Source organism: Cydia strobilella, chromosome 9 (genome assembly GCF_947568885.1).
Source record: "Cydia strobilella chromosome 9, ilCydStro3.1, whole genome shotgun sequence".
NCBI lineage: Eukaryota > Metazoa > Arthropoda > Insecta > Lepidoptera > Tortricidae > Cydia > Cydia strobilella.
In genome coordinates, this window is record NC_086049.1 from 12,747,015 (window position 1) to 12,770,138 (window position 23,124).

A 23,124-nucleotide genomic window follows, 5' to 3' on the forward strand; every position below is an offset into this window, starting at 1 on the left:
AAATAAATTAATTATTAAAAAAAATTTAATGCATTTTTCATTGGCCTACCCTGTACTAAAAACAGAATAATATAAATATTTAAATGGGGCTCCCATACAACAAACGTGACTTTTTTGCCGTTTTGTGCGCGAGTTCGACTCGCACTTGGCCGGTTTTTAATTATAGTTGGTCAAGCAAATCTTGTCAGTAAATAAGGACAAAGAAAACTATACTTATCCTTTTCTATTGGGTGCTAGTACTAGTGTAAGACAAAGATAGTATGATTCTCTCAGTCTATGTTTGAAATGAGACAGTCCTTTGACAAACTATATTTTTCCAAATGTCAATGTCATTCTTGTATCAAAATGACCAAAACGCAGGAAATCTCCGTGTCACTTGTCAAATATTTAAAAAAACTCATTGAACGTTCGAAAAGCCTTTACATCTAATATTCAGCCAACCTGACAATTTAGGAGTTTGTCCTCAAAATCAATCTATTACTTAACTTGTAACTTACACAACTTTATGTGCCTTTATGTAAGTACCAAACGCGCCATGTTACGTTCCAAACTTAACTTTCTGTAACTTCTTACTTATCACACATTTGCTTCATTAGCCTTAATTGCATTGTGACTTTTCGACCTTTGCCACACTAGTCTAATTATTTACCTGATGTGACATTTAGACGCAAAATAGTAAGGTACAAAAATAATTTTTACGCAAATAGATCGTACTTTTTTGGTCTGTCATTATTATTTCTACGCCATTTTGGCATATTTTTGAACCGCTTATACGAAAAGTACGTAAAATCGTACTAAAATGTACGGTTTAGCCAAAAAGTACGATTTTAGTAAGGTTTTGGGCGGGGTACGTTTTAAGTACGCATGCTGTACAAAAAGTACATAAAATCGTACTAAAAGGTACGATCTGGCAACACTTTGAACCGCTTTCTTTTTATTGTACCAAATATTGTGTCAATGTCATTTTTGTACCAAAACGCGGGAAATCTAATCTCCGTGTCAGGCAGAAACGAAGTACTGAAAGAACTACTCAATCAAGTAACTATTAGAAAATCAGCGAGGAATGTATGACTAGTTTTTAATTAAAGTTGCTTACCGTCGGCCGTGTAACGCGCGTTGCATTGTAAGAGTTTTCTGAAGAAGCCGGCGATATAGGTCATCGGACGTTATTACTAATGAAGGGCCAATGTTTGTGGACAGGTTGTCATTAGGAGGAAATGACCGGTCCTCGGAACGATGAGCGGTGTCAACTGCTCACGAAATACCTTAACCACCCATTACCAGTCCGCCGGGCGATATCGGCCTGTCAAATTTTTGTTCTAACTGACAGGCTGATATCTTCTGGGTGGGCCCCTTTACTCACATGTACCTTTCTTCGGCTGAGAACGCACTGCGACTATTTTATTGCGGTTTCAGAACCGCAAAAAGTGTAACGTACTGCATGCTTTATAAGCGCACGCACTTAAAAGACTGAAACCGCAAGAAATTAGACTAGAACCGCAAAGAATTAAGCGCAGTGCGTTCTAAGCCTTCTTTACGAAGTTACGAACCGAAGATGAGTAATAGTACATTCTGTACATTGTGATACAAGTGTGCTAAGTTGGTCACTACAGACGAGCCGATGTGTGTAATGACCAATGCACACGCGTTTCATACGACTTTTTCAACACACTTGCGAGGAAAAAAGGAAACTTTCATATTAATCAAATTTTAATTGTTAAAACAGTAAAAGTCTTGCATCTGTCTGATCTGTCATACTGCCGGCCGCCCCTCGCCTAGGCCGCAGGCGGGCCGGGCGCCCCGGGGCAGGCAGTCGGGGTCGGGGGGCGCCGGTAATAGTTATTTACGATACAAGTGCGAAATTCAACGCCGAAAAGCAGTAATGCAACTGCCTACATCATCTAACTCCATTTCAAAAGATTCTGTTAGTAAGTTAAATCGGTAATGGAATGACGATAAAGTTGACCAAGTTAATTTAAGGACGGATATTTTATTCATAAATGCATATTTATTTAATAGAAAACACGAAAATCATTATTATACGAGTCACGGATAGTCTCATTAATAGTGCATTTAATATTGCTATATGTACCTAATCGATTTTTTATGGACTGGCACCTTAGTCAAACCGCGGGTAAATAGTTAATCTGTCTTTTACTAATCTATTATTAGATCAGATAATGATGTTGGCATATAAAATATTTCATCGGTAAGATATATATAACTATTAGTAAAGGATGAATATTAGTAGTGCTATTTTTCTTAGCTGTCGTACCTAATTATTAATGATTTTTTTAGTATGGTTGTATGTAGACTAAAACGCTGTTTAGGACATGAGTTTAACAGTAAATGACATGACAACAAGCATGATGAGTTCTCGAACTCGATTTTCAGTTTTCATAAACACATGTATCTCTTTGATTGCTCGTGTTATAAAATGGAGGTACCTCTTTAACTTTGCTCACCCGTTACGTTACCATCAAGATGTTAATTGTCTCCTTGACTTCCCCAATCCAAGTGGCCGGGTCTGAACCACCGTCTCTTTAACTCCCGCTTAGTGTTGCCAGGTAAGTCATTAAACATTACTCATCACCCTAATATTAAATTCAGATATTTTAAGAATGTTGCCAAGTGAAATTCATATTTGCTTGCATTTTTTGATATAATTACTACAAAATCATGACACATGCATGCGGAAGTTCCTGTTTTTTAGAACTTTAAACATTTGTTTTCTCTTGTCTACTACATACCGACCACTTAAAAGTGTTTAGTTTAGAAATGGGCAAACCGATTTAGATAACAGTGCAACGTGTCATGTCATGCACCGGTTAACAACTTGCAGCTGCCGTTAAAAAGTGTTAAGTCGATTAGGGTTTTGTTTGGATTACATAAAAACATACGGGTCAAACTAAGAACCTTCTTTTTTTTGAAGGCGGTTAAAAACAAAATAAAATTTGGTAAAAAGTAAAGAAGTATAAATAGTCAAGATTGACGGTTCACCTACGAATCGTAGTACACATTCAGCTACAAATGACGGTATTTGTCCAGCAGTTTGTCTTCCGGTTGACGTGATGATTATGATGAAATCTAAGAATGGTGATGATGAATTAAATACGACAAAGTTAACACAACGCGGAGGCAATGGTAACATAGGTGAGGAAGAAATCGTGCGCGTATCTATATTCCTTATCTGACATTAATACTACTTAATAATGATCATTATAGATGTTGATTGATATGCTAACAAATATAAATAGAAACGTACCTATTCTGTTTCTCTCATGCCGCACGATTGTAAACGTGATACGGCTTGGTTTCATGATATAAATTAGCTAGTCTAAACATTTGTATTTGGTCTACGGAACGCAAAGAAAATTAGAAATGTGCATTAAATTTTATATGACGCTTTACTCCTAATAAAACTGATTTGGTTTCGGCTTTTTGAACTAATATTTATCCGTACGCATATTATAATATTGTTCTCTATTTTGATAGCGTACATTGTGTTTGATCATGCGGCTAATAACGCGTATTTACCACGAGTCTCATGACAATACGATAAGTTTGTCTAGGTTTCATCAAAAATATTAGCTGGTAAGTAGAATGGGAAAGCACGGAATCGACTGGCCATTCCCAATTGTTCGTTTCAACTTTTACTGCGTGAGTCTGCCACGCCATTATTGTCGTCTGGCTCTGCTGATCTCTTGTGTAGCTGGACAATGGATGCGATTGTTTACTTCCATACCTTTCGAACAATTAGTCAGAAGCAGATCACGATTATAGCGCCATTGCGAAATACCCGACCCGTTAAATTACGGATTGACTAAATAAGATGCCCTTATTGGAATTTTCGGAATTGTTTAATTAATTGTTAAAGCACAATAATATAGCAAAAGGGATATTTATCAAGGGTCATCAACGTCTACTTATGACAGGTAATTTGTCTTTTCCCATCCCGACAGTTTCCAACTATGGGTGTAGGTACCAATTATATAAACAATATTAGGACAAGGACAAGTAGGATCATAGCGCCCAACTTTAAAGCCAATTGTTATAAATTCCAGCATGTTCAAGTTTAGGAAACAAGAGTGGCATTTTTGTATTTTTCCCCTCACTAGCTCGGAAAGCCGTCTTTTATCCTTTAAAACAAGCGGGGAATAATGCATTTTATCCACTAGTGGGGAAAGTAATTTGAACTTGGATGGAGCGTGTTTAAGTAGCTTTTGACACATAACAAAACGTAAAACGCTCATACTAATGGTTCGTTCGATATTAATTATCATTAAATAAATGGTTTGAGAATTTAATAAAAAATACCAAATTTAGCTTTATTTTTATAATTTTAAGTCATAATCATAAACTTTAAATTACATAAGAAACATTTGTTTTTTTTTAAATGATGTTGAATGTAATTCGGAACGCAGAAGTTGAGTCGATGCAATTTCAAAACGCATCGTCAGAAATGTCAACCATTGTCAACATTGTCAACAAAAAAATTCTCACCGACCCCGACACGTAAAAATACACAACTTCCAGATTCCAGAGTTTTGTGTTATAATATCGTATTATCGTAAAAAAATGACTGATTCCAGTGATGAATATGATCTAACGCCCGTGGATGTTGCACTTTCCTCACTATAGTGAGGGGAAAAGTTTTGTGTTACACACGGGTGCAAATGTATTTTACTTCTCGTGTGTTGAAACACTCGCTACGCTCAGGATTCTATTTTAGAACTACTTGCTTCGCTCGTGGTTCAACTATAGAATCCTTTCGCTTGCTCGTGTTTCAATACTACACTCGCGGGTAAAATACAACTGTACAACAAAAAATACAACAACAAGGGTGTAGACTCTAATTCCTCATAACGTGAAATAAGAATTGAAACGCCGATTTGCAACACAATTATATTATTAATAAATTAGACGCGTATACATGACATGTTATTTCTTTGAAGGATATTGCAAAAGTAAAAAGCTTGACAATGGCCGCGCTTATATAGGTCGCAGGAAACCCGTAGCGCGCGATGTGTGCAGCGCAGCGCCATCTACCATGAAATTGAGTATGCTTTCTTGCTTGCCGCAACATACTCCCGCCTAAAGAATAGCAGAATCCTTTCTTCTCACATCTGGTAGTGGACAGAGCTTCGAAATCGAGCGGGTTAGCACTCCAGTTGCTGTGCGGACTTCGTAGACTCGTGTCACGTTGTCTTGTCCAGGGTGTTTCTGTACAACTCTACCTAGTAGCCATTTACTAGGAGGTAATCTATGATCCTTAATTAGTATGAGGTCTCCGACGTTAAACTCTTGTTTTCTGATTTTCCACTTCGGTCTCTCTTGTAATCTTGTTAGAAATTCAGTTTGCCATTTTCTCCAAAATATTTGTAGCATTTTCTGAATGTTTTGCCATCTTGATAATGAATTTGTCTTATGTTGTGTTAAATCTCTCTCCGGGATGGTGACTAACGGTTCCCCGACAAGAAAATGTGCTGGTGTCAGCGGCTCTAGGTCATCAGGATGATCGCTCAGTGGTGATAAAGGTCTTGAGTTCAGACAAGCCTCGACCTGGTTCAAAAGAGTTGTAAATTCTTCGAAGGTAGGTGTAGCGTCTCCGAGAGTTCTCTTAAGATGAAACTTGATACTCTTGACTCCGGCCTCCCACAATCCGCCATGGTTTGGTGATCCAGGAGGGATGAACTTCCACTTGGTGCCTTCTGTATCTAGTAGGGCTGCTAGTTCAACGGGGATTGTTGACTTGCCAAGTCTCCAAGTCTCTAGTATTTCTTTGCTCGAGGAAATGAAGTTAGTCCCGTGGTCACTCCACATCTCCTTGACGAATCCTCTTCGTGATGTAAATCTTCTAAATGCTGCCATGAACGCTTCCATAGACATGTTGCTCACACATTCTATATGTATTGCTTTAGTTACCATGCAGATGAAGATGCTTATATATGCTTTGAAAGTCTTTGTTCCTCGTCCAGGGCTCATGCGCACGTTTACTGGACCTGCGAAATCTACACCAGTTGTAAGGAACGCTCTTGACGGCTTCACTCGTATCTCAGGTAAGTCACCCATCAGTTGAGTTACTGTCTTTGCTTTTTGTTTAGCACAAGGAAAGCAATTTCTCACGTATGTTTTTATAGTGTTTCCTGCGTCAATCAGCCAGTATCTTCCTCTAAGATATGTAGTCATCAGTTGAGGGCCTCCATGCAACGTCTTCTTGTGTGCGTCGTTAAGTAAAAGTGGTATCAGTACGTTGTTCTTGGACAGGATAATTGGATGTTTGCTCAGGAACTCTAAATCTGCATGTTTCAATCTTCCTCCAACTCTCAGGATTTGTTTGTCATCGAGAAAAGGCGTAAATGACAGTAAACGACTTCTTTTCTTCAATGTTGTGTGATTTCTTAGAGCTTCGATTTCTTGTGGAAATTCTAGTTGTTGAGAAAGCTTGATACATGTTGTAAGTGCTTCTTCTCGCTCATCATGAGTTACATATTGAGGTAAGTTTTCTTTTACATGTTTGTTTTTTAAGATAAGCCATCTTCTATGACTGAGATGAGTTTTCTCAATGATGAATATCTCTTTGAAATTGTAAGTATGAAATCTTCTGTCTTCTGAGTCTTCTCTGACAAGGTAGTAGTTGCGCATTTGATAGATTTTCTTGTTTCTAGATCTGTATCTTCTACTTCATAGTGTTCTCTTCTCCATTCTCTTTGATGTAAAAATGTTGGGCCTTGAAACCATAGTGTATGTTCTTTTAATTTCTCAGGTGTGACTCCTCTCGATGCTGGATCTGCAGGGTTTTCTTTTGTGTTCACGTACGACCATGTTGTATCTATGTTGTTGTTGATTGCAATGACTCGGTTTTTCACAAATGTTGTCCACTTCAGCGGGTCTCCGAGAATCCAGGCTAAGGTTACTTTTGAATCTGAATAAGCGTATGTATGGTTGTGCTCGATTCTCATAGCTGTAGCGACGTGTTTCAGTAGTTGGCTCAGTAGCAGTGCTGCATTCAGTTCAAGACGGGGCAAAGTGAGTTGTTTTTTCAACGGTGAGATTTTTGTTTTTGCCATGATGAGTGATATTTTGACTTCTCCGTCTGGTTGGATTACTTTGCTGTAGACTACTGCTGCGTAGGCTGACATTGATGCATCAGCAAAGCCATGCAGTTCTACTAACTCGCTGTTGTTGGTCGTTCCGATCCATCTCTCAAGCTTCACGTCTGACAGGTGCTCTATGCCTCTGCAGAAAGTCTTCCACTCTGTCTTCAAGTCTTCAGGTAACTCTGTGTCCCATGATAATTCTCTTGACCAGGTCTTCTGTAGAAATATTTTCGCCATGGCTACAGATGGTGCTAGCCAACCCATTGGATCAAACAGGGAAGCGATGACTGTTAAGACGTTTCTCTTTGTTACTCGCTGCTCAGATAAAGTGTTGATTTTGTTTGTTACTAAGAGGGTATCTTCGTTTGAGTTCCAAGTGATTCCTAATGTTTTGATTGTCTCTTTTTTGTTGATGTCTATCTCAGAATTCTTCGCTCTCTTCTCTGGTTCTACTGTGTTTATGAATTCTTTGCTGTTTGAAGACCATTTTTGTAACTCGAAGCCTCCTCTTCTTAGTACTTCTGTCAGTTGACGTTTAGCCTCTACTGCGGTTTCTATTGTATTTCCCCCTGACAGTACATCATCCATGTAGAAAGAATGGTTGATGATTTCTCGAGCTTGTGCATAATCTTCTGTGTTTGCCTCATCGATTGCTATCTGTCTCAGGGTTTTGATTGCTAAGAATGGTGCACATGCTGTTCCGAAGGTTACAGTTAGCATTCTATACTCTCTTATGTCTTCATCAGGGCTGAATCTCCAAAGTATTCTCTGAAAGTCTGTGTCTTCTCTTCTTACAAGGATCTGCCGGTACATTTTGATGACATCGGCGACAAAGCAGACTTTATGCGTTCTCCATCTCATAAGAATGTCTCGAAGATCTCCCAGAAGTGACGGACCAATTAGCAGTTCTGAGTTGAGGCTTACTCCGTTGGCTCCTCTGCATGAAGCATCATAAACTACCCGAAGCTTAGTAGTGTCTCTATCTTCACGGATCACAGGATGATGTGACAGGTATACTCTTCTGTCTGGCTCTCTCATAGGTTCATCTCGTTCAACTAATTCCATATGTTGTAACATTATGTACTCTCTCATGACCTCATTGTAGGATTCTCTCAATTTTGTGTTTGCTTCTAATCTTCTCTCAGTGCTCATGAATCTTCTCAGTGCGATTTCTCTAGAATTCTCTGGTAAAGTAGGTTTGTCACACTTGAATGGAAGTGATACGATGTATCTTCCGTTTGTATCTCTTGCTACTGTATCTTGATAAATGTTCTCAGCTCGAAGTTCTTGTGGGGTGAGAGTGTCGTTTTCCTCTGACTCTAATATCTCTGTCTCCCAAAATTTTTCTACCATCTTCTCTAATGTTATGTTCAGATGCATGCTTTTGAACTCTCTCATGTGGTTGTTGTTCAACTGACCTCCTGACAGGATGTATCCCAAGCGAGTTTGTTGTGCTATGGGAGTACCTGGTTCTCCTTTAATCACTCCGTTCATCAAAATGTCTGTGTAGATGTGAACTCCAAGTAGTAGATCAATGTTGCTTGGTGTATGGTAAGTTGGGTCTGCAAGTGACAAGTATTGCAGATGACTCCATTTCTGTGGACTGATTGGGACTTCAGGCATAATGTCGGTGACATCTTGAACAATGTAGGCTGTGCAGTTGACTTTGAAGTTGTCATTGAACCTTGAGTAAACTTCTATATCTGTAGCGGACTTGATTCTTGTTGACATATGACCCACTCCGGTAACTAATCCATCAGCTGGTTTTCTTCGCAGCTGTAATTGTTTGACAGTTGCTTCACTTATAAATGATTCTTGTGAACAGGGATCAATGAGTGCTCGTAGAACTTGTATACCATGGCCAGTCTTAATGTTTACTAGTGCGGTAGCCATGAGCGCAGTATGATTCTGAGTGATAAGGTAGTTTCTTATTTTTGGTGTATCTGAAGGTTTTGTAGTAGTCTCTTCTCTCAAATTTGTAGCGGTTTCTCTCGATGTAGATTGTATTGGATTTTCTCTCTTCTCAGTTGGTTGGTTTTCAAAATGAAGTAAAGAATGATGTCTTTTTTGGCAATGATGACAAGATACTCTGGATTTACAATTTTTCACATTATGTTTTGATGACATGCAGTTAAAGCAAAGTCTTTCCTTTTGGACATGTTGAACTCTGTTGTTGACATCTAGGTTTGCAAATTCTTTGCATAGATAGGTGAAGTGGTTTTGTTTGCAGTAGGAACACTGTATTGTAGTTGTAGCGGGGCTTGTTAGAAAGGATCTCTGTCTCACGATAGCTCTCTCTCTGTCCTTCGAATAGGTTGTAGATGGAACCATTTCTAACACTCTGAAACGTGTCTCTAAGAAGGTTGTAAACTTCTCTAGTTTCGGCAACTCTTGTACAGGTAGCGCTTTTATCTCCTCTTCCCACTGTTTGCGCGTCTCGTCATCCAATTTGTTGAGTATAATGTGAATCACGATAGTATCCCACTCGTTAATCTTTACGTCGTTGTTTTTAAGGCTGTTCAGGCATTCTTGGGTAGTATCGAGTAGCTCTCTGATAGATCTAGATGTGCCGTTGTACACTTTCTTTTGATTCATAAATCTATTCAAGATGGTATTTACTATCATGCGTTTGTTGTTGTACCTCTTGTCTAAAGTTTCCCATGCAACATCATAGTTTTTCTCGGTTATTTGCAGATGCTTCAATAATTGTTCAGCTTCACCGGTGACACTTGATTTCAGGTAATGAAGTTTTTGTACCTTGCTCAGCGATGTTTTATTATGAACGAGCGACGTGTACAGGTCTCTAAATGACGTCCATTCTTGATAATCTCCAGAGAATTGGGGCAGGATCACTTTTGGAAGCTTCACCTCTTGCGTAGAATGCTTGTTTACTTCCGACGTTGACTTGTATTGCGGTTGCGATTGCGGTTGCTCACTCAAAGTTTCGGATTTGTTGAATAGCTCGATAGTATCCGATAACTCTCCTTTAATCACAAAATACTCTTCTTCTCCATTGGAGTACAAGTCGGTTGTGAAGTAATTATGCTCCTTTTTCTGAGCCGTAGTTGCATATTTCAAGATTTGGAAATGGTTTGTTTGAAATTTCTGCCAATACTCGTTCAATGTATCAATTCTAGCTTGTACATAGCCTTTCGTAATACGTGATTTTCCTTGCTTCTTTAAGTTTATCCCGATCTTTCTTATTAATTCGTAAGTAATTTCTTGTTCCGACACGTAAGTATCCATTTTGTAGGTTATGTAGTAAAATCTTACGAAATATCTTGAATCTTCACTCTTTTGGCTTGAAAAACACTAAATGTTCGTAGCTTTGCTCGTTTTTACACGTTTTCTTCAAAATTATTACGAATCTCGATGTATTTTCACAGTTTTATGTCCATTGTTTACACCAATGTTTACACCGAAGCGCCGACTATTTTTACGAAAATCACTCAATTATTGTTCTCGCGGTACTCGATATGGTTATTTATTGTATTTATGCACTGAAACCTCGTAAATATTATTCATTCATCGTTTATTTCTCGTATTTTTAGTATTTTTTTCATCATTGTTCGTATTTTGTTTTTTCACTCTTGTTCCTTCTTCATTTATTTTGTTCTAGAATGTTCGATGCGTGACGTCTATAATCTCTCAAAATTATTCTTATTTCACTGCGATTGTTCGTTTTTCACCACTAATTCACTATATTTCCGGCTCTAATGGACCACTTTGTAGACTCTAATTCCTCATAACGTGAAATAAGAATTGAAACGCCGATTTGCAACACAATTATATTATTAATAAATTAGACGCGTATACATGACATGTTATTTCTTTGAAGGATATTGCAAAAGTAAAAAGCTTGACAATGGCCGCGCTTATATAGGTCGCAGGAAACCCGTAGCGCGCGATGTGTGCAGCGCAGCGCCATCTACCATGAAATTGAGTATGCTTTCTTGCTTGCCGCAACAAAGGGAATTGTTGGACGTAGGTATATAATAGCAAAGATAGATATAACTCCGTAATAGATGGATACAGTCTAAGGAAAAAACGTGCCTCGAAAATCAAGAAAATTTGATTCTCGTTCAGAGGGCGCTACTAGCTTTGGCCTACTGTCGTATAGATGGCGTTGACCGTTTCGTTTGTTATTTAACAATTTTAACGCATATCAGTGAAAGAACATGGGTCAAAATCATAAAAATAATTAATGCAAATAAAAAAAATCATTTATCCATATTTAAATACATTTTATCGTATTTTTATAAATCTTCATTTTTAGTTTTAAAGTGTGTCGACAGATGGCAGTGAATTTACTGGGGTTACAAAATTTACTATGACAGTACCGCTCTAGTATAAGTTACTCTATGATAATAGTTTAGAGAGGCAAATGTGAGTGGACGTGAGCGTATAGCTTCCTTGTGACGTGACAATTGACAAATCCTCGCGGAAGTCGCCTTGCACTGTGGAATATTGATTGTTTGACGTGACGAGGGTCCCTTGTCAATAATGAAATAAAGCACCAACCTGACAGCAAGGGAATTCTATAATATTTTATACAAGTACACAGCATAACGTCCACTTGTGGTAAAGCGTGGTAGATAGATCGCGAAATCGAATTGTACTGCTACACTACACAATAGCGACATATTGCTAAAGTGTCTACTGATCAACTACAGGCAGATCTTTAAGCTTTGGCAATTTAGAGCTAACTTAGATACATCTTCAAACTTCTTGATACGTATTAGAAGATCTTCATAATAATATTACCTTGACATTATGGTTTATAATTTATAAGCTTAAATACATATCAAAGTTGGCAATAAGGTTTAGACATTAAACACAGTTAGGCAGTACTTACTAAAATAACTTTAATGATTTACTTACGGTATGAGACTATAAATGAGGAGTGTCTTTTCAAAAGGGCTTATTTTTGTATGGTGTCCATAGAAAAATAAGCCCCTTTGAAAACTCTCCTCAAATAAACTTCTGACTTGTAGTTGTTCTATTACCCTCCACAAAATTAACAAATAACAGTTTTAATAAATTTATCCACTAGGCAAATTTGATATAAACTTCTGATATCAAATACCTATCAAAATATTTAAGAAATAGTTGTGCAATTAATTTTCATGTACTTATCAATTTTTGTTTTTGCCAAAACTAAGATGGCCAACGGATTCCAATGTATGTTACGCAATACAATTATCCGTCTGGTTCTATAGCTGCAAATCTCAATTACCGTGTATTCACCTCTCAGATGTTTCTCGTCTCACCGTGACACGGAACAGGGGATCTGCCCCCGGGGACAGGGATGCTGCAATTTGTAACGATAGGTGCACTTTATGGGGCTGCGGAATGTGTCTGTGTTTTTAGGGTTTCGAGGGAAACGCCCGGCCGACTGTGGAAATGGCTTTGTGCCAATGTTTTTCTTTTAATGTGTTTTGGCACTGTTGCAGTTGTAACGGGACTGAATAAGAGTTGTACTAGGGCTTTTGAACTACGTTGCCTTGCCGTCATGATGCATTATCGTTTTAACACGACAATGCTTTGTTTTACAAAACATTGCGAGTTCTTTGCCAATATCAAAGAAACGTTATGCCTTATTGAAATTGTATTATGTTAATGACAAAACAGTCTTAATTTCATTTCCTTTCTGCCCAATTGCCCATATGCTAGATAACAATATTTGATGAAATAACCGCGAGATTCATGAGCAAGCGGATCATCTCATTCATCTCTCCAGGGAAACGCTAAAATACTATTTAGGAGGATTAAATAACTTCACTCACACGTATACATATGTATACTGAAACTTTTTAATTAAAACTCAGCTTATTTAGTTAAGACAATTAGGTAAACACATACCTATATAGTCCTAAAGAAAATACCCACGTGACAGTGCCATTGGTACACACATTTTAATGTATCTCTGGCTTTACAGGTATATTCGTGTGTGTGTATACTTATACATACATACAATGTCTGTCTAGGAGGGTGGTCTTGTCGTAATGTTACCTTAGGTGTCCAACCTTCCATGCCGACCCGCATCCGTATTCTGTGTTATTCGCCGCTTAAAATGTTTTCGTCTCATTCCCTCACCACAAAACCGTGTTACTAACAAACAGACTAGAAAAATGTGTCGTCTCAGAATTAACACCGAGAGGGTAACCCCCTAGAAAGTAACCGGTAAAAAGAGCCCATTAAAAATTCAGCTGTGTGTGCATTACGAGTGAAATTTTTATGCGGAAATAGAGGTTTAGTACAGACAGTAAAGTTTATTTGACTTCCCATAAACTTAGCTTTTATGCTCTCGTGCTAAGTAGATACGATAAAGTTTATATATAGCTACTTATATTAAATATGGTTTGCATATTATGAGGAAATAATGTCCCCCCCCTATTTATTCTCTTCGAGGCTTCGAATTTTCAGTGTTTTATTAATTGATTGTTTATATTATGTTATAACTCACACGCAAAAATATATTTGAAGTTATACGAGCGAGATGCATAGGCGAATAATGACAAAATGAAACGAAATTGACATATTTAACATCAAATTGTAAGTTCAAATCGGCCTCCGGTTGGGAGTTTGGGAGTTAAGTACAATTTAATTAGTGAAGTTATGAAGTATGGATTATAGGAATAATATATTTAACGTATTGATAATCATAAAATAAATTCACGTAAATAGATTAACGCAGCATAATTTATATTTTAATTTATTATTATGAAATAAACATCTAATTGTGGTATTTTCTATAAAAAGGGACCTTATTGTCGATGGCGCTTACGCCATTATAAACAATGCTCCGAAATAAATACAATGCCGCGCGACGCTGTGCGGCGTAAGCGCCATCGACAATAAGGTCCCTTTTCATAGAAAATGCCCCAATTATTCTCTAAATACAACTAATAATGTCCCTTTTCGTATAATGAACACTAAAGTTCACATGATAGATATTTAAATCATTGCAATATTCACATAAACGTTATTCGTAATATGATAATCTTTTGAGTAAAATGAAGGTTTCGATACGGAGTAGGTATACAGCGTGTGTAACAAATCGGTATGAGCCATAAACAAAGTAGTAATGGTTGTATCAGAGTTCCTGCGGCGTGTCAGGTATTAGTAACCCGGTCTTATGTCTATTATTGGCCAGCAGGTTCCCGGCTACCGCGGTGGCGGTGGCTCGTTAACATGCCTACGATATCTAACTATCGGAATAAACTTACTTTCTATAAAAGGAAATCGAAATTATCTCTCTGCATGAAGCATTCCATTTCTCTCTCGAATGTTTGACCCTCGTATGGTTTTACTTTTAACGAGTGATTTAAAAATCCACATTCTTCACATATCTGGAATCGCTCCCACATTTTTATGTCTTCCCTGCTCGGAACTTTCGTTTTTTCGATAGATCCGTCCCCCTAAGCCCCTAAGTGAGCAGTGAGTGTGACATCCGACTGGTATTATCCAATTGGTGGTAGTCACCCACGGCCAATCATCGGAATATTACCCGCTGCTCCATTTACGAGCTTATCGTTTTGAGGCTAACTTTGTGCAGCAAACATTCCGGTTTATAATACAGTAACTTTATACATTTGCGTTTACGTCAAATCCGGTAGTTATGTTTTGCAGACTTGTTTATGTTAATCCGAAATTTTCGCCGTTTTTTAAATTTTTGACAAAGTTGCGTTCGTCGCTCGAGGTCTCAAACTTAGATTATTCATTGGGCCAACATCATAAACAAGTCTGCAAAAAATCAGAACTACCGGATTTGACGCAAACGACATTGTACAAAATTACTGGATTATTATTGAATAGGATCGCGCGGGTCACACTGGCGAAATTCGATTTCCTGTTAACTACGGTGCCGGCGACGCGGAAGCTGTTTGGAAAACCCATGTAAACCTTCAAAACATATCGAACTAACATAAAACGCTTTCAAATATTGTTTAATAACAAACAAAGGGCTTTTAACCGAGGGAGTTCGTCAACCCCGTGAAAAAACTGTGTACAAACACTTGTACGTGTGATAAAAACGTGAAACAAGATTATAAGTAATTCATTTAAAGGAATAAGAATGTCTTAATGCACAAAACACAGTTAATTGCATGTGTCGCGACTCGGGCATTCTAGTTTGCCGTAGAAGGCAAGACGCAGTGTTATTAATAGCGAGCCAGCCAGCCGGCCGCTCGTGTAAAGTGGACACCAGTTTAGGAGTGCTGAGTCTATTTCAATCAAGTGTAAATAAATCTAGCGGGCACTTTCGACTACGCTTGTCACTTTCGATGCACGCCGCCTCGCCCTGTCTTGCCGTTCATGCCTCGCCTTCCGGAACGCTTATAAGTTATAACGCAGCGTACTACGTAGGTAGGCGAACAACACGCGAACGCGGAGCGAAGCGATGCGGTGCGGGGTGAATCAATCCTTTGATACCTATAGAAGTGTCCTACGTGGGCGATCTCGTTGCGAACGCGGCGAACGCCGCGCCGTGGGCCCGCCGCGTCGCGCCGCGCCGCTTCGCGTCGCGTTCGCTTACGTAAGACGCAGCGTAAGACCATAATCATAACCACAGTTCGTTAATTCGTGAGATAATTTATTGTAACATTTATCGATTTTTTTATCATAACAAAAGTGAACAAGGTGGCGGAACGAAAGGTAATAGTGTATACCTAAGTAGTGCAAAAATACTGTACTCGTACCTACGTAAAGCTAATTAAATCTGAAAACGTCGCCGTTTGAACTTAATTTCGTAATATGTACATGCGTGGAGTTTGAAGACTCACAAAACTATTAACTACATAAAGGAAGGTGATTTCCGTTCTCCATATGATCACAAGCTTAACTTTACGCCCTATATAAACGCCACGTGTATGTAAATTAATTTATGTCACCGTTACCTACGTTAAATAGTGTTAGGAATCGCAAGAGTATAAATCAATTTGTAAAATACTTTCTGTTGCCAAAGATAGTAAAAAAATCAAGGCGATTAACCTTAAGCGTAGTCGGTTAATGTTCTAATGCAAAAAGGTAACAATATAGCTACATATAATTTTGATAAGTGGTGAGCAAACATGTCAATTACGAGCTGCAATATCTCTACGATCAAGCATATCCGGTTCTTATCATTAGAAAACCGCAAGTTAAAAAGTATGTATTGGATTTGTTTTGCAATTAACAGACACTGAACATTCCAGCACGTCTTGCACATACAAGTGCGGAAAAGAGGAAGTTTGAAACGAGTGGCGATAAATTAAAACACGACCGCAGGGAGTGTTTTAAATCGACACGAGTTGCGAATTACTTTTCGCACGTGTATCGTACAACGTTTTACAGTACATATGGCCCTTTAAACTTTCGACATATGCCCGAAAAGTGCTCTTTTACGCACTAGTGCGAGAAAGTAGCACCATATGTACTGTAAAATGCTTTTTAAATGGATTCAGATATTGACTTGTCTACGGAAGGGTTTATGATTTTAGTAGTCTATCTGTCTATCTATATAACAGCTAGTGTAAGTATAATCTTATTTTGTGTGGTAAAGTCGTCGATAACCATTACGTTGAAAACTTGAAACTACGTATTGAGTATAATTTGAGAGGTACATGAAAAGTGTCATCGACTTACAATTTTTCAAACGTTTTACTTTACTTGTCTGAGTTCAAAGTACGATTGGCAAAGATTTGATGCGTTACACGGGTGAGTGCGCGCTGCGCGCGGGTGTCGTCGCATTTAAGGCGCACCTGACCATGACAATTTCACTCGGAAACTTAGCTGGAGCGGCATTCGAACATTAAACTTTTTATCTTGATTGGATTTGGATTTGACATTACGCTTAATGCTGCTAACTTGTACCAATAAATATGTGCGCACGAGGTGCACTGCAAATATTTACTATCATATAATTATCAGTTTTTTTTTTATAAATTTGAATATCATTCTTGATATTCCAATTGTTTGCAGAGAGTAAATGCCCTAGGTTAAGCAGTATAAGTAAGACCTAGCTCTAGCTCTAATCCTACTTAACGAGCCCTTATCACTGGTACGCTTGATGTAATGGGAAAGACATCCCATAGCTGGAGAATTCTGCTGCAGGTATATTCCACGGGTTTGTTCTGTATACAAGTAATGGTTCCTTTTTTCCTTATATGCTCCTGCATCGTACTAAAAATTCAACAAACAAAACAATTTATCAAAGCCGAACATCTTATAAAATTATAAAAAACGACAAAGAAAGATTAAGTTACATCGCTTTGAATTTGAATTAGAATTCCGTGTGGCAGTACACCCAGAAACTTACTAAGAAGAAATTTTCAAGATGCATTCTGAGGGACAAGACAATTGTTGAACTGTCACCGAGCGGGAATGAGCAATGGGGCGATGCAACAAAACATGGGACGCGGTGACAGGTCCTCATTCCAAATAATATAAAACTAGTCTGTTTTCTAATTTTATCTCTTAGTACATTCGACCACAGAATGCGCTTGATACTTGAGCGCTTTCTCGCAGTACATGTAACAGCAGATAGCAATTTTACAGCAGATTGAATAGCTATATTGCTAATTGTCATATTTAATGTTCCGTGCAAAGCTTATAGGATCACTTCGGTCTTGCAAATCAGTTATTTTACAAAGTAAAAAAATTACATAAATAAAAAAGACCATAAAAAAACGAAACCATAATATATAGGTATAGCTGAATTTCCTTTTAAAAAAATGTCTGAAAGACCCGTAGCGGTCGGATCAAAAACTAAGTAATTAAGTCCGACTCACGCTTGACTGCACATTTCTAATAGGTTTTCCTGTGATCTATAGGTAAAAATCTATGTTGTGTATTTTTTTCAAAATTTTAGACCCAGTAATTTCGTAGATAAAGGGGGGGGGGGATGGTCATGTTTTGCCTATTTGCTTGAATAACTTCTAAACTGTTTATCCTAAAATGATAAAAAAAATATAATTGAGATTCTCACAATGAGCTCTTTCATTTGATATGTAACACGATATAGTTTGAAATAATTGAAGGGAGAGTTGAGGCAAGGAGACGGAGGGGGAGACCAAGGAGAACATACATAGATCAAGTAAAGGAAAAACTCAACACGGTGTCGTATCAGGCTGTCAAGACCGACACATATGGAAATCGCTCCACCGACAAAAGTATAACTCTTAAATATATGATGATAATGATAGTTTGAAAAACTTTATTTTTTAATTTTCTCATTTACCCCTCAAAATCGGCTCGCGTGTTTGGAATTCATTTGTTTACGTTACATGTCCGTCTTTGGGTCACAAACTTACATATGTATACCAAATGTAGTTTCGGAGAAAATAGGCTGTGACAAACGGACAGACAGACAGACGCACGAGTGATCCTATAAGGATTCCGTTTTTTCCTTTTGAGGCACGGAACCCTAAAAAGGGAGCCGCCTTCAAAAAACCAATCCACTAGCACAAAATATTTTTTATATACCCCACCCCTATCCTTGTCCAGTCCCTATCCCGTATAGCTATTTATGCAACAAGTGCGGAAATCATCTTTACGCACGTGTATCATACAATGTTTTACTATGCATTGTGCGAGTAAATAAAAAAACATATCATGGCAAATAAGTTTAAAATGAAAACAAAAAGCACTAGTGCGAAATAGTGCTCTTTTCCTAGTAGTACTTTCCGCATGATATGGCTCCGTAGGAAACGCACTTTTCGAGCACATGCATTGTAAAGCAAATTTCTGCCAAAAAGTAAATTAATAACCATCCGGGTAATTACTTAGTTTTTGAAGGCGGTTAGCTCACATATCACCTTCATTATCAAGTACTACAGACATACAGTGCACGAGTACCTATCACCAGTTAAATCGAAAAAGTCGGACTCGCGTTCCAAGGGTTCCGTACATTACCTATACATTACACAATTTAAACAATGTATTTTTTATGTGAAACGTGAGTGAAATGTCTTTAAAAAACCCGTAGGGGTCGGATCAAAAACTAAGTAATTAAGTCCGACTCACGCTTGACTGCACATTTCTAATAGGTTTTCCTGTGATCTATAGGTAAAGAACTATTTTGTGTATTTTTTTCAAAATTTTAGACCCAGTAGTTTCGGAGATAAAAGGGGGGGGGGAATGGTCATTTTTTGTCTATTTTCTTGAATAACTTCTAAACTGTGCATCCTAAAATTATAAAAAAAAATATTTGAGTTTCTCATAATAAGCTCTTTCATTTGATATGTAACACAATATAGTTAGAAAAACTTTATTTTTTAATTTTCTCATTTACCCCCTAAAAGTGGCCCCCATGTTTAAAATTCATTTGTTTACGTTACATGTCCGTCTTTGGGTCACAAACTTACATATGTATACCAAATTTCAGTTTAATTGGTCCAGTACTTTCGGAGAAAATAGGCTGTGACAGACGGACAGACAGACAGACAGACGCACGAGTGATCCTATAAGGGTTCCGTTTTTCCTTTTGAGGTACGGAACCCTAAAATTAGCTTAATGTAATGTTATAAGTGTAACGTTTGACTCACGCTCACGACAGTTACGTCAAGTACGAAACGAATTGTCCAGTTTTAAAGTAAGAAATAGAGAAGGAAAGCCTTTGGGTAAGTAAACTAAATATAGCTATTATTAGCATGACAGTCGACAGGTACCTAACTGCGCATTAAACTCGTAAGTGAGTATATAATCAATTTGCGATATTCATTAACTAATGACAGGAGGTAAATTTGTTTCCAGCACAATTGTGGCATTTCATTCGCTGATTACTTTTGTGTTTGCATTGACTTAATTAAATGCTTAATTAAGTGCTTCTATAAAAACATATTTCAAGCCAATGAAGAAGATGTCACAATTCCTGAGGCCTGTAAAATGCAATACCCCTCTACAGACTGCAGGAGTGTACAGGCTGGACTGTGAGTGTGGCCTATCATATGTCGGGCAGACGAAACGGAGCATTTCCACTCGGGTGAAGGAACACATAGCTGATGTCAAGCACCGTCGACCTAGGTCTGCTGTCTTTGAGCATGTCATGGATAAAGCCAATCACTCAATCAAGTTTGATAAGCCTCTGGTTCTTGCCAAGGAGAAGCGTTACATACCCAGAATGCTGCGCGAGGCCATTGAGATTAAGAAATATCCAAACTTTAATAGGGAAGATGGCTTTTCTCTACCACCAGCTTGGGATCCTGTAGTCCACCTGATAAAGGAGCAAGCGAGACATAGACTGTGAGACCGTAGTGTTGGATGATGCTGGACATTCTGATATTTTGAAAAGATGTGTCCCGCCGAGTTTGTTGCCGGTCCCATATTGGGATACCCTCCTACAATTTAGGAGGGAATTAAATCTTCTCGGGTCCGTGGTGTAGGGTTGGAGCCGGCATCGTTTTTTATCGCGTATATATATATATCTTTACTTGAAAAATAATTATAGTGTATAACTGGCCTTATGAGCCGATTTTGCATGTACAACCAGCCTTAAAGTTTGTAGTCTATGATTGTTCATTATTTTAGTATGTGGGTGTTTTTGCATTTTGTAATTTTTCCTCAGTCACCCGTTGACCACGAACGCTGTAAAGAGTTCGAAACGTCGGGATGTATTATAAATTCAATATACGCGATATAATCCGTTTTCATAGTTTTATTTCATTAATTAAATTAATCATTACTGAACACGCGGCCTTCATGTGTGAAATAATGTTGATTCTGTGACTCGTTTTCATGCTGTCAATCAATCTAGTGTATTTAGCTAACGCTCGGTTGCAACAACGGAATCGTAAGTAATTATGTACGTTATTAAGGATTAATGATGAAATCCAGGGCAGAAAATGCTAAAGCAATATAATTATGATCATATCATACAGCCGTACTTTGTGATACGTACACGTAAATATATGTGCATATTTTGCATTGCGTAAAGGCTCCACCGTAATCAAATTTCAACTGCGCCGGCGAATTCCTTACGCACCGGTCAGATTGTGTCCCTCGGAATGATACAATTTTTTTTACACTTATATCATCAGCATTTCAGCGGCAAAGTCTCACGACATAATTAATTAGGTCGTAATTACATAACAATATAAAGACTATGTAATGCGGCGGCAACCAAAACAAATGAACGCGACACCGTTACAGCGCTTCGCGGAATTAAATAAAGAAAAAATGACAGCGAGCAACGGTAATCTTTGTTCGCTACATAAGGTCGAAGCGCCTTCACAGTACGCCACACCGACCGCCACAATTGCAGTCGTCAGATTTTATCAGTCACAATTGGTCCGTAATTAAAAGCTACGCCATGCCGGAACGATGTTCTTAACGCCATTATCCATGTAAACGGCTTTAGCTAACGCTACTTGTAAAAATTTGCGTTATCTTAATGGGCTTCAACTAACTGCGTGCTCATGGAATTGCGTTAATATATCACAAGTTCATGGCATGACGGTATAGACGTCTCGTGATATGTCGCGTGGAGCGTGATTATAAAGCTGCAATAAACAAAGCGAAGTCGGTCGGTTGTCACCTTTAGTGCACCCAGATGGCACAGTTCCCAGTGAAAACAGTTTTGGCTTCTATACATGCGATCAGATGCGAGGCGTGGCTGGCCCACGAACCACTAATTACTCCGAGCGACTACCGACGGCGCTTAACCGGCGATTGAAAATAAACGCATAACGAAACGCATCTTCGCGTGAACCGACTATTCAAAATAAACGCATATCGAGGAAGCATCACGAAAAGAAAGTATTTACCAACAATTTATTAAGTCCACGTTGTTTGTTCAAACGTGTTTGTTAATGAATAAAACGACGCGTTCTACTTCGGAACTGAATCAGGCCGTCGTCTGCCCCGAAGGACTGATATCGTTACCAATAAAAAATCGGTACGCGGAAGACATCTTCATTCTATGCAGCCTCAGAAAAAGGCTAGTTTCTCTTCCAGGAATTCTCGATCAGTGCTAACGATTAATATAAACAAAGATGGAGAAAAAATAAGCAATGCAGTAACGTGAAACCATTGTGTAAGTGTATCCATGAGGAGAAGTCGGAAGACGTGGGAGCGAGCGCGGGGCCGACCTGCCCCATCGCGGGAAATCGCGCTGCGTATCGTGAGTTCACATCATCCAATGTTAACTTACATAAAAATCGCATCGACTTTTCCCGCGCATTCCGAGTAAAACCAGTCGCAATGCAATCGTGGCTGAAACGCGGAACTGAATAAAATAAAAATCCGCTCGTTTTATGGCGGCATGGGATAAACACTGCTAGTGTATGTATACTATATGTATTTGCTGCAATGAAACCAGCGGATAATTCAATAAACGCAGGCGCAGTGCATACGTCCGACGTTCGAGCCTTTGATGTTGTATCCGTTTACAAGGTCTGTCGAAATTTCATTAATCTTGAAACCGGAGAGTAATTTAAACACGTGTACGTTAGTGTACATCTCGAATTTCTTCAAAAATATTATCGAACTTTGTATAATTAACTTGCGCTTAGGATAGCGCACACGGCACAACAGTCCAGCAGCAGATTCCAAATCGCATAGCTGATAATAATGGTGACAAATTTGTATCGGATAACGTTTTCTTATTTTGAAACGATTGACTTGAAATTTTTTGAACATAGGAACATAAGTATCTTAATTAATGCTATATGCTATGGCCTATAGGTTACATTATCAGAAATGTAATGATCTTCAAAAAGAAAATGTGAATATTGTTGACTTTGTTAATATTCCGTACGTAATGGAGTTACAAGTCCAAATAATGTCTGTTTTTTTTAAGTGCTAGTATTAATTAACCATTATTGGCGATTTCTATCAAAAGTTAATTATTGCTAACAATGGTAACTAATAATTTGACTAAACGAAAAATGAATTTTGCCTTTTTTTATACCACATCGGTGGCAAACAAGCATACGGCCCGACTTATGGTAAGCAGTCACCGTAGCCTATGGACGCCTGCAACTCAAATGTGTAACCTCTATTATATCGCCTATGTTACATACACTTAATCTTTCATTGATCCAAGGTA

At 38.2% G+C, this 23,124-nt stretch overlaps 4 protein-coding genes across 4 annotated transcripts in view; all 4 read right to left on the reverse strand.

Annotated features, from left to right (window-relative positions):
* LOC134744419 (uncharacterized) overlaps positions 1-23,124 on the reverse strand; it is a 291,804-nt gene that overhangs the window by 159,166 nt on the left and 109,514 nt on the right. The window lies entirely within an intron of this gene.
* LOC134744337 (uncharacterized) overlaps positions 1-23,124 on the reverse strand; it is a 58,689-nt gene that overhangs the window by 26,488 nt on the left and 9,077 nt on the right. The window lies entirely within an intron of this gene.
* LOC134743999 (uncharacterized) lies at positions 6,525-7,820 on the reverse strand. Its single transcript, XM_063677631.1, has one exon. The coding sequence runs from the start codon at positions 7,818-7,820 to the stop codon at positions 6,525-6,527; it is 1,296 nt and encodes a 431-aa protein (XP_063533701.1).
* On the reverse strand, positions 7,843-10,346 carry LOC134744000 (uncharacterized). Its single transcript, XM_063677632.1, has 2 exons — positions 7,997-10,346; positions 7,843-7,901 (listed from the first exon to the last, which is right to left on the reverse strand). Exons 1-2 carry the CDS (start codon positions 10,344-10,346, stop codon positions 7,843-7,845), a joined length of 2,409 nt encoding a protein of 802 aa, XP_063533702.1.

Coding starts and splice junctions, on each gene's coding strand:
- LOC134744000 (XM_063677632.1), bottom strand. CDS start 10,346: ATGGATACTTACGTGTCGGAACAAGAAATTACTTACGAATTAATAAGA. Junction 7,902..7,996: donor CAACTCAGAACTGCTAATTG/GTCCGTCACTTC, acceptor ATGTACCGGCAG/ATCCTTGTAAGAAGAGAAGA.
- LOC134743999 (XM_063677631.1), bottom strand. CDS start 7,820: ATGCTAACTGTAACCTTCGGAACAGCATGTGCACCATTCTTAGCAATC.